This window comes from Neoarius graeffei, chromosome 16 (assembly GCF_027579695.1).
Source record: "Neoarius graeffei isolate fNeoGra1 chromosome 16, fNeoGra1.pri, whole genome shotgun sequence".
Taxonomy (NCBI): Eukaryota; Metazoa; Chordata; class Actinopteri; order Siluriformes; family Ariidae; genus Neoarius; species Neoarius graeffei.
The window spans coordinates 21,952,472-21,964,940 of record NC_083584.1 but is presented as its reverse complement, the minus strand read 5'-3'; the positions used below and the strand labels follow the sequence as shown (position 1 = coordinate 21,964,940).

The 12,469-nt window shown below is 42.8% G+C and overlaps 1 protein-coding gene across 1 annotated transcript in view; it reads left to right on the top strand.

Moving 5' to 3' along the window:
- The first annotated feature begins 1,428 nt into the window (after positions 1–1,428).
- sh3bp5a (SH3-domain binding protein 5a (BTK-associated)) overlaps positions 1,429–12,469 on the top strand; it is a 63,858-nt gene continuing 52,817 nt past the window's right edge. The window contains exons 1-3 of the mRNA XM_060942014.1: positions 1,429–1,788; positions 3,938–4,000; positions 9,014–9,142. Coding sequence (XP_060797997.1) covers positions 1,708–1,788; positions 3,938–4,000; positions 9,014–9,142 — 273 coding nt within the window. The 5' untranslated portion in view covers positions 1,429–1,707. The remainder of the gene's footprint in view (positions 1,789–3,937; positions 4,001–9,013; positions 9,143–12,469) is intronic.

Below are 12,469 nucleotides of genomic sequence, written 5' to 3'. Positions count from 1 at the left end.
AGACTGAGACAGACCGACAGACAGACATTCAGCTAGACAGATTGAAAAATCAGACAGACAGATAGAAAAATCAGTCAGATAGTCAGACAGACAAATGGATAAATAGATTGAGACAGACTGACACAGACATAGAAAGACAGATGGACAGACTAATAGAAAAATCAGTCAGGTAGACAGACAGATGGATAAATAGACTGAGACAGACAGACAAATAGAAAAATCAGTCAGATAGACAGATACCGTAAATAGACTGAGACAGACTGATACAGAGATAGAAAGACCAACAGACAGATAGAAAAATCAGTCAGATAGACAGACTGAGACAGACAGACTAATAGAAAAATCAGTCAGATAGACAGACTGAGACAGACAGACTAATAGAAAAATCAGTCAGATAGCCAGCCAGCCAGCCAGATGGCTAGATAAATAGAATGAGACAGACCGACAGAGAGATAGAAAGACAGATGGACGGACAGACAGATAGAAAAATCAGTGAGACAGACAGATAGATAAATAGACTGAGACAGACTGACAGAGAGATAGAAAGACAGACAGACAGATAGAAAAATCATTCAGATAGACAGACAGACAGATGGACAAATAGACTGAGACAGACAGACAGACTAATAGAAAAATCAGTCAGATAGCCAGCCAGCCAGATGGCTAGATAAATCGACTGAGACAGACAGACAGACAGACAGAAAAATTAGTCAGTCAGACAGACATTCAGATAGATAGATAGATAGATAGATAGATAGATAGATAGATAGATAGATAGATAGATAGATAACAGTTACACAACAACAACAACGGGTGACACGGTGGTGTAGTGATTAGCGCTGTCGCCTCACAGCAAGAAGGTCCGGGTTCGAGCCCCGTGGCCAGCGAGGGCCTTTCTGTGCGGAGTTTGCATGTTCTCCCCGTGTCCGTGTGGGTTTCCTCCGGGTGCTCTGGTTTCCCCCACAGTCCAAAGACATGCAGGTTAGGTTAACTGGTGACTCTAAATTGACCGTAGGTGTGAATGTGAGTGTGAATGGTTGTCTGTGTCTATGTGTCAGCCCTGTGATGACCTGGCGACTTGTCCAGGGTGTACCCCGCCTTTCGCCCGTAGTCAGCTGGGATAGGCTCCAGCTTGCCTGCGACCCTGTAGAACAGGATAAAGCGGCTAGAGATAATGAGATGAGATGAGAACAACAGCAACAACAAAACGATGAATAATGTGGCTGTTGTCACTCTTCTCTGAGGAGGCCGTGTGTGTTGGAGCGCGTGTTGGTCGGCAGGGGGCGGTAGAGACCCGTCCTGAAATTTCCCCAGGCTCTAATCTGTCCTGTGTGCTCCCTCCCTCACCCTCTACCCTCCCTCCCTCTCTGTCTCTCTCTCTCCTCCCTCCCTCCCTCTCTCTCTCTCAGGGTAGAGAACATTAGTGACACAGGCGTGCGAGCTCATTTCCTCCTGCAGCCCGGTGTGTGAGGATGCGCGGTGAGACCGGGGACCGGAGCTGCGGGGCGGTGCTGAGCGGAGCGGTGAGACCGGGGAGGCAGCAGCAGCAGCTCCGGACGGGGTTAAAGCAGAGCAGCTGAGGGAAGCGGAGGACACAATTCAAGGAGTTGCTTTGTTCTCTGAAGAACGAAACCGTTACATACCGGTGTGTGTGTGTGTGTGTGTGTGTGTGTGTGTGTGTGTGTGTGTGTGTGAGAGAGCGTGGACATGGATAACACAGAGAAGGGGAATAAATCTGATGACGATCTGGAGTCTCCAGAGGACGAAGAAGTTGATCCAAGGATTCAGGTACAGTAATGTTATCATAATGTAAACAAATAATTTAAACAGATATAATAATCACAGTCACACCTCAAACCTCTACAGATACAAACATATCATCACAGAGAAACAGCTCAGTCAATCAGAGGGGTGTGTGTGTGTGTGTATGGGGTTGAAGAATGACTCTAATCATAACCATGTTAGCATGGATATTTCTAAAAATGCAGAATTTAAATGCAAATTATTATTATTTTAAATAATTACACTCATTCCATAACTCTGTCCATATAAACATGGACAAACTGAGCTCAGTTAATCACATAATCACCACTGGCCTTCAACATCAGCCTGAAACCCCATTCATGATAAGCAGCTGAATTATCATCCGTCATGGTTTGCTCGGTGTACACACTCGTACAAGGTGTATGTGTTGTGGACTGTTCATTTGGCACACAGGACAGACTGCACTTCATTATCACGTTTTTCAGTTTTCCCTCACCAGGAAACCCCCAAATGATTTAAGAATAGTCCTATGGCTTATTTTAGTTGCAGTGAGAGGTAGACAAAGTGTGCTAAATGTACACTGACAGACGAACAGAAAAACCCAGCTTTGTCTAACCACGTACACAGGCTGAGCTGGTCAAACTGGTAGACTGTTTTTGCCAGCTGTTTAGTTCTGGTTGAAAAGAAGGATTTCTGATATTAGGTAGTAGATTATGTCGAGTTGTTTTGAGGAAAAATAATGCAACAGTAAGGCAATTAAAAAAACCTCAAACATTTATTCATTCATTTGCAGTTACTGGTTTATTGTGGTCGTGGATTAGAAGCCTATCCCGGGAACACTGGGTTTGAGCACGCACGCACGCACACACACATTTAAAACACACACACACTGGTGCAGCCAGTCCACCCACTGGCATGTTTCTGGAGGTGGGAGGAAATTGGAAAACATCTCATCTCATCTCATTATCTCTAGCTGCTTTATCCTGTTCTACAGGGTCGCAGGAGCCTATCCCAGCTGACTACGGGCGAGAGGCGGGGTACACCCTGGACAAGTCGCCAGGTCATCACAGGGCTGACACATAGACACAGACAACCATTCACACTCACATTCACACCTACGCTCAATTTAGAGTCACCAGTTAACCTAACCTGCATGTCTTTGGACTGTGGGGGAAACCGGAGCACCCGGAGGAAACCCACGCGGACACAGGGAGAACATGCAAACTCCGCACAGAAAGGCCCTCGCCGGCCACGGGGCTCGAACCCGGACCTTCTTGCTGTGAGGCGACAGCGCTAACCACTACACCACCGTGCCACCCATTGGAAAACATGCAAAACTTAAAAAAACAACAACAACAACAACAACCCTTCAGTCAGTCAGTCACTGGGAACTCCAGAGAGGTAAGGTGGCACCACTACCCGTGTCACCAATGTGCTAACTTGATCTCAAACATTTCTTGCTCAATTTAGTCAAATAATAATGAAACTGAGGCGGCACGGTGGTGTAGTGGTTAGCGCTGTCGCCTCACAGCAAGAAGATCTGGGTTCGAACCCTGTGGCCGGCGAGGGCCTTTCTGTGTGGAGTTTGCATGTTGTCTGCATGGGTTTCCTCCGGGTGCTCCGGTTTCCCCCACAGTCCAAAGACATGCAGGTTAGGTTAACTGGTGACTCTAAATTGACCGTAGGTGTGAATGTGAGTGTGAATGGTTGTGTGTGTCTATGTGTCAGCCCTGTGATGACCTGGCGACTTGTCCAGGGTGTACCCCGCCTTTCGCCCGTAGTCAGCTGGGATAGGCTCCAGCTTGCCTGCGACCCTGTAGAACAGGATAAAGCGGCTAGAGATAATGAGATGAGATAATGAAACTGAGAAATAACTTTCCAGCTGGCAAAGATGGATTGACTCAACCCATGTTTTGGCAACCCTCTGACCAAACTACAAGGGCTAGACATTTAAAGAGGCTCTGTTAAAATATGGCTATTTAAAAAAAAAAAAAATTCCATGTAACCACCCTTCTAGCCAATTCCAAAAGTATGTAAAATGGTATGTTGCTGAGGTCAGATTGGCCTGACTGAGCTGAACTTTGGATTCATTTCAAATATTTTCCAGATGTTCCTCAACTTACTTTTCCCTTCACTCCTTAATTCTCATTCCGTCTTTCTCTCATGTCAACAGGGAGAGCTGGAGAAACTGAATCAATCGACAGACGACATTAACCGATGGGAGACAGAGCTGGAGGTAGGCCTAGGCTGCTTCAACAGTCATTGTGCTATTGTTTTTCTCGAATGGCTGCTGCAAGAATGACAGAAGGGAAGGCCTTTCTTTCAAACTCGCCCCGGTTTCTCACACACGTTTGGTTTGTCTGGATCGGACAGAGGAAATCATTTATCTATGTGTTTTGGAAATCCTTTGCCATGTTCCGTCAGTTCAGGAAGCAATGAGTTCTATGAAAAGCAACAGATTAGGGTTTAAGAAGGTCATTTGAAACATGAGTTACATTTCTAACTGTTGGTTTAGTTAAATGATTACCTTGCAAGCTGTATAATGACAAATGAAGATGAGCTGTAGCAGGGCTTGTATGTTGTCATTAGGGACTAAAGGTGAAATCATCAACCCATGTTTATCATGTAGACAAGACCAGCTCGTCACTGCCTGGTTATGGTTCTGCTATCTATTAAAAGTTTAGACCTGCTCGATAAAATAGTTTCGTCCATACAGAGACACGCTTTTAAAATGTATGCATCTCCTCTGAATTGGCCTTCAGTCCAATCCCTGTGTCTGTACACTAGTTATTGACTGGAGGGAAGAAGTACACAATAACAGCCGCTCATTAATCGTTCATGAGAGCCGGATGGGCGAAACAGGAGGAAACCTCTATAACATAACTCTGACCTCAGAGACAGCATGTGAGAGGATGTGGGGATCTCTAAATTCAGATTTGTGGCATGACCTGGCAGCAGGAAAGAGCCAGCCTGCAAAACACGGGAGAGAATTGAAGCGGAGAGCAAAAAGTGAAAAGTGAGCCCAGTGAACTGACGTGTCTGATTTATAACCCAGCATTCTAGGCAAGAAAAAAAAAATCTCTCATTCCTTTCCTTGGAAGCGAATTTATAGCATTTAAAGGGAAATGTTTTACTTGTGTGCTCATGCTGAATTAAGATGACGACCAGTTTGTTTTCAGGAAAGCACAAAGCCTGACCGCTGAAGTGTTTGATTTCTTCGAATTGCTGCAAGTAGGTAATAGGCATAATAATAACAACCCCAAGTGCATCACAGCGAGGCATTCATGAACATATACCCCAGGCAGCGTGGGATAAATGAGGCATGCAGGGGAGTGTTGTTTCTGGGATTTATACAGTATGTACAGACTCTAGGATCAGCTTAATTGCCGTTTGCATCATATGGATGGTGATGAGGTAAAATCAGAGTGTAAAAACATGTCAGATGGAGGACTGAAATGCCATAGAGGTGCTTAGAAAAATGTTAAATGTTCAATTTTTGTATATTAAGTTTTGCATCGGGGCGGCACGGTGGTGTAGTGGTTAGCGCTGTCGCCTCACAGCAAGAAGGTCCGGGTTCGAGCCCCATGGCCAGCGAGGGCCTTTCTGTGTGGAGTTTGCATGTTCTCCCCGTGTCCGTGTGGGTTTCCTCCGGGTGCTCCGGTTTCCCCCACAGTCCAAAGACATGCAGGTTAGGTTAACTGGTGACTCTAAATTGAGCGTAGGTGTGAATGTGAGTGTGAATGGTTGTCTGTGTCTATGTGTCAGCCCTGTGATGACCTGGCGACTTGTCCAGGGTGTACCCCGCCTCTCGCCCGTAGTCAGCTGGGATAGGCTCCAGCTTGCCTGCGACCCTGTAGAACAGGATAAAGCAGCTAGAGATAATGAGATGAGATGAAGTTTTGCATCATTTATGGTTAAACCGAGGTTTGTCCTCATGCTAATGTTAGATTAGCCTAAAGGTTAGCAAAGACGCAAAATTGTTAGAACAAAAACATGCCTAACGTTTTACCAGTTTACTGCATTATCACAATTATATATGTTAAACACTTTTTTTTTTTACATTACTACATCAAAGTACATCAAGATATGGATGGTATATGGAAATAGAGCCAACTTCAGAATCAGAATTACTTTATTAATCCCCAGAGGGAAATTCAAATTTGCTACCAAGCTCCTGAATCAAAGTAGTAGTAAACATGTCTAGGGGCGTCGTGGCTCAGGTGGATAAGGTGCCATACCATAAATCCGGGAACCCGAGGTCATTTCCCGATCCTCTCTCCTGCTCATTTCCTGTCTCTACACTGTCCTATCCAATAAAGGTGGAAAAAGCCCCCCAAAAATGTCTAAAAATAGAAGATAAAATCATCTGAAAAAAGAATAAATTTAAATAAGTTCAATAACTTAATTAAACGCAAAATGATTTTATGTACAATGATTCCTATATACATATATTGCACCTGAGTTAAGGATACAGTATACATGGTAAGACAGTGAGCCACAGTCTTAGGTTAGCTTATGCTGGGCATGCACTGTGCGATTTTTGGCCCGATTTTGACACGATTTTCACTCGTGCGACTATTTTGGAGATCGGGCCGAGTTTTGGCTCAATCGTGCGTCTCGGATTGTGTAGTATACATGGGGTAACGACAAGCGATTAACACCTCACGACCTCCTCCCGATCGATCGGATGAAAATCAAACCTTTCAGCGTGAAACAAGGTAACGATCTTAAAATCCTTGTCTAAGAAACGAACTTAAAAATAGGAAAATCAAACCTGTTTGAAATCCTGAGCATTGCATCCGAGCATCGGATCGTATAGTGTGAGAACAGGAATCGTAAGCTGCGTGCTGTTTACCCCTGCGATTCACTCGTACAGTGTGAGCAGCAGCTGAAGATAAGATATCTATACGGCAATGGAGGCTGAAAGCCTATACGCCAGTTCTTATAGGCCGAATCCCATTTCACCCCTTGGACCAACCCCTTAGCCCTTCCCCTCCATTTTGCGCGTTCACGTGAAGGGGTAGGGGTATCCCAATCCCAGTTAATGCGGAGGGGTAGGGGAAGGGGTAGGGCTTCTGTACCCCTCCAAACGGAGATTTTCCTGGAGCTGACTCCGAACGAAGGGGTTTGAGTGATTTCCCACAATGCCATGCGGATTTCAGCGAGATTTCATGCGGATTTCAGAAAGATGGCGGTTCCCGCGGCGAAAGATTGTCATAAATGTATTTTCTCCATTATTTACGTGTTTTAAGTTGTTATCCAGAGGAAACACGCCGCTTAATTCGCTTTCGAGCTGAGAATGAGCAGCGATTTCTGAAATCCAAGCTGCTGCTAAAAAGCTTTGGGAGTGAGTATTGTTTTCGGTTGCTTGACTGCGTACGTTTTGTTCTGTTATTCTCGCTTTTATTGTTTACATGAGTGTTCTGACACCTCATTCTGTCGGATGTGGTGCACGAAGCGCCAAAGATATCCCATTCAGTGGTGTTAGTTAACAAATCACACCCTGCCAGCAGAGATTTCTGCCTCTGGCTCTGACTGTAGCGGCTGGTCGCAGCCAATGACGCGTCGCGTTTTGCTAACGTAAACGCTGACGGAGGTACGCGATGACGTATGCGATCGTTGAAGGGCTATCCCAATACGTAAGGGTTGAATTTCAAGCCCTATCCCTTGTAGCTCAGTTTCAAGGGGAAGGGCCAAGGGGAAGGCGGAGGGGAAGGCGGAGGGGTAGGGGTAGAAATTAGAATTGGGATTGGGCCATAGTCTTTGCAGTTACAGTTAGTCAAACACATCCACTGGGGCCTTAAAATTGAAGAGCAGTCGATGGTCCTTCCAGAAGTTATCCAGTCTGGACTTGAATGAGTTCAGAGTTGGAGCGGTGACCACTTCTTCTGGTAGTCCATTCCACTCGTTCACCACTCTTTGTGTAAAGAAGTGAAGCCTCTGTCTTGAGCAGCTGCGCATCTTTACGATCTTGAAAGGGTGCCCTCGCGTCATACTTTTCTTCTCCACAGGAAACATCTTCTCACAGTTGACCTCATACAGTTGATGTGTAGACTTATATACATGAATCATATCCCCTCTCAGTCTGCGGTGGACTAATGTTGGCAGGTGTAGACACCTTAGTCTTTCTTCATAGCTCTTATCCTTCAATTCTGGAACAAGCTTTGTGGCCCTGCGCTGGACAGCTTCTATCAACTCTATTTCTTTCACCCGCATAGGACTCCAGACTGATGCTGCATATTCTAGTCTTGGTCTAATTAGACCTTTATACAGATAACTGAACACTGATTTATCTATGAAACTAAATGTTCTGCGCATAATTCCAACCAAACGGTTTGCTACTGACACAATACTGTGGCAGTGTTTAACAAAGGTTAGCTCATCATCAATATAAACTCCCAGGTCTTTCTCAACTTCACTAACTTTCAATACCGCGATTGAAAAAAAAAATCGCACAGTGTATGCCCAGCTTTAGACTAACTAACTAACTGTTTTACCTGAGAGCTAAGAAATAATGAGGAGAAACTACAAGATACATGACATTTAGTTTGAGTCTCAAGACATTAGAGTAATTTTAGCTTGAGGTAAAGTTTTCCTCCCCCCCTCCATTTTAGCTTCAGCTAACTTTTCCCTTATCTTAATGTTAGCTTAAGCTAAGCATGGCTTAATTAAACCTTTATGCTGCTTGTAGGTGTCATAGCCCCTCATACACAATAAATACTAGCTTCATGCTAAGGTTAGTATTATCTCACATTACAAATTAAGGGATGCTAAAGTTTTATATGAGCTAAAGTTTGGTGAGCTAAGTTTGGTGGTAAATTTGGACTCTTATTTTTAGCTCAGGAAAAATAAAACAAAAGCTACGAAGGTAATTTTTTTCCCCCAAATGTCATCCAAACTGCTCTGGAAATACTATAAAACACTAAGAAATTTTTTTTAGCTATCTTCATTATCCACTTGCTGATTGTAATGGCACTGCAAATTAGTGCCTTATTAAAGGCAGGAGCACTTGTTTGGTTAAATTGCAAGACATATTGTTGTGCACTTCAAGTGGCTAATTAGAGGGGTCCAGATCAGTCTTTTGTGAATTTCATCCCAACAAAACAGTTGTCAGTTCGTGTATACCTAGTTCCCATATTTTCTCATTCTAGAGTATTTAACCTGAGCTTGTTTATTGAAGTTTAACCAAAAATGTTAATAAAGAAGAATCAAAAGTGTAGCCTAATCTAATTGTATCTCTGTATGTCAGGACTCCAGGCAGAGGTTTCGCGCTGTCCTGGTGGAGGCCACGGTAAAGCTAGATGAACAGGTCAAGAAGATCGGCAAACCCGTGGAGGAGTCCAAGCCGTACTGGGAGGCCCGGAGAGTTGCTCGACAGGTACAGTTACTTCTTGAAATTTGTCCGTGTCAGCCTGACTGCTACAGGGCTCAGCATTAACGGTAGTCCGACTGTCTGGGACAACTAAACGTTTGGTCCGGACAAGTCAAATCCGCATCCAACAAAACTAATTCAATCCCCTTAGTGATCTGGCTGTGCTATTGTTTACGAATTTCCAAGGAAGCCGAGTACAGCAGGTGTGTGTGTGTGTAAAAATAACCGCATTGTAATATTTAATTATAGATTATTAGACTCTGAATTCATCGAAATCGGAGAAATGGCAATCAAATACCTCAATAAAACAAATATCTGTGGGGAATCTTCATTTCATTCGGACATTCATTGTATTTTTCTTTTGTATGGGACACATTAACCATCACAAATGTGGTAAAAAAAATTTGTGGGAATTTTCCAACAGTGCCAAACTCACTTATGGTTTGTTTTCATTCACAATGTGATTCTGTCCCCCTTATCATGTCAAAATTGTTTTCTTTCGGTTTCATTTCTTTACATTAATCCAGTAAAACTTGAAGTACAAATTAATCAAGATTTCTTCCAGAAGCTTTGAATTTGAGTGAGTCTAACTTTTAAAACCGCAGATCAGGTAATGGGTTAGAACAACACACGCACCATAATGGGGCACTGGATAGTTTTTGCTTATTGTTACAGTTAGAGTTTTATTGAAAAATTATAAATCATTAAAGCATAATGGTTATCAGAACTATCCCTGCTTTTTGGTAAACTTTGTTAATCACTTTCCTTTCATTGAATTAGTCAATACATAGTAATAAAAAGGTTATGGTCAGGACAAATGAAAAATCTTGCTGCTTGTCAGACTGGATGAGTGGATTAAAACGTTAATGTCGAGCCCTGTGCAAACAAATAGACCTGATGCTCTTAAACACAAGAACTGCTTGTGTTTATCAGAGGTGGGAAAAGTACCAAAATTCTCAACTCTTATAGTTACATGAAGTATGAAAGCGAAAGTACAAGAATGAGTCACAAAAGAAAAATATCTCTAGCTTAGATTACAGTGATGTTATTTACTGATAGCAAATTAGGGCTCCTTTTACCAAGGAACGTAGGAAAGCAACAGCCTTATTAGCTCTCAAATGTTAGCTAGCATGAGAACTCTGCACGTGCTAGCAGACTAGCTGAAGGCTAATAGCTGTTACAATACACACTGTGACAATAAACACAAACTGCACATAGTAGCAAATAGATTACAGTGATGCGTATCAATGTCACATCTGTTAAAGTTTAGATTGTTTTTTGCAATTTAGATTGAAGCTTGAAGTTGCCTGATGCTTAAAAGTGACCGTATTACTTTATAAATATAAGATTATTAAAAAACGTAGTGATGTTTGACAATGTCATGAGTAGAAAGTAGAGATTTCGGTGAAGTAAAAACTCAAGTAAGGAACAGATACTAAAGTATACAGTGGCAAAGTAATGGTGCTTTGTTATTTTCCACCTCTGGTGTTTGTTTTCCTGACTAGAGCTAGGACAAAGGGTCAGAACAGACATTATGTAACTTACCTGAGTGTAGATGATGGATATTTTGGAAAATGAAATGAGGCATGAAACAATAAGACTGTCATTCCATTATTTTTTTCTCTGTGGAATGAAGGCACTTGGGCTTTTTATGGTATCAAGAGGCTGTATAACGTCAGGAAAAATGCTAATGCTAAGGTCTCACATCACCAATCACTTCACGGTAGATGATTTTGAGACTTCCAAGGGTCAACTGGCATGTGTTCCGGGCCCTTCCATTGGAATATGTGAGAGCCGCGGAGCTACCTTGACAACTTTGGCTTCCATCCGCAAAAAATTTGGTCCTGTTGAAAATTGCCGTGAGTCAAGTGCCGGATGAATTAATCTGTCACAACCCGTGAAGGTATCCTTGAGGCTTACGTGGGCTACTGGGGATTACCGTAGCATTCCATTACAACAATCGAGCTCAAAATGTTCACGGAACAACATTCTGCAGAAAGTGAAAAGTTTGCCTAGGGGGCGTGGCTTATCTCGTCTGGCTGTGGCTATGCCGTACTGCAGTTGTGAAAACCATACACACTGCCATCATTGCTGTAAGGCCATACATTGCTATAGGTTGCTGCCACCATTGGTTTTACCGGCGTCTTCAGTCGTGGCTACCATGGCTTCATTTGCATATTTACTCTGTCCAAATTTTTGCGTCAGATCACCTCCAAAATCTGCCAGAATGGCCATGGTAGCCCCAGCCCTAGTTCTCACGGATCAACCAGCGATGTGCGACCTTAGCATAAGTAGTCAAACTATTAGTAGAGAATTTCTTTGTCAAGATCACGATGGAGTCACAAGTCAGATTTGTAGCTCTTGTGGGTCAATGTGTAACTTGTATAAAAACATATATACACGTTTTTTCATTCATACTTCATATTTCTTCATTGAATGCAGCTAAGAACTGCCCATGTTCACAGAAAGAGGCGTCTGCCTGATATCGCATACGCAACTTCACAGACCAATGCTTTTACATAATATCCCGTGGAGACCGTTGTACACAATGGTGCTGCAACAAACAACAGATTTGCATGCAACAACTTCAGAGCATTGTGGTCTATTCTAGTCGCGTGAGCCAGACTTCTGTAGCGTCTGCGGCTAAAGCCAGAATCCCATGAAAGAAAACTGGATAGTTTCAAAATTGTGGTCGAATTTTTGAATCCGATTGGTCAGAAGGTGTTGATTAATTTCCTGTCGTAGCAAATCTGATAATAGTGCTGGCTGCAAGAAAAATGACAAACAAATTAAAAACTTAGTTTTGCTTGGCATCATTGATACAATAAAGTTTATTTAAACGTTTACTTGGAGAGAGTTTTAGGTGTCAGTACTTTGTAATAGTCAAAGGTGAAGCCACAGGAAATTCTAAAGACAGAGGATGTTGTGTTTTGCAGATTCTCAGAAACAAGTTGCTTCATCTTATTAATTTCAAGAGAAAGGGACAGAACGGCTGTTTATAGCTGCTATAATGTAAATAATAACTGGACCTAAATTGTTTAGTGAACATTCTGCAACATTAAATTAACTATAAATGGATAAAAAGCAAGAGTTATTTTTCTTTACTAGAACGGCGGCTGCGATTATCGACACCTTAACGATCTTTTGGCCGCTGCAAAAGTAGAAAAGACTTTCATTATGTAAATTGTGCATGAATAGTTACTCAAACTTCCACTGGAAAAAAATGAGTTAATTCCCGATTACTTCTTAGCATATCAGATCACGTGATGCTGTTCCACAATAATTGACACCTTTGTCCACAATTATCGACACTGTTCCACAATTATCAAACAC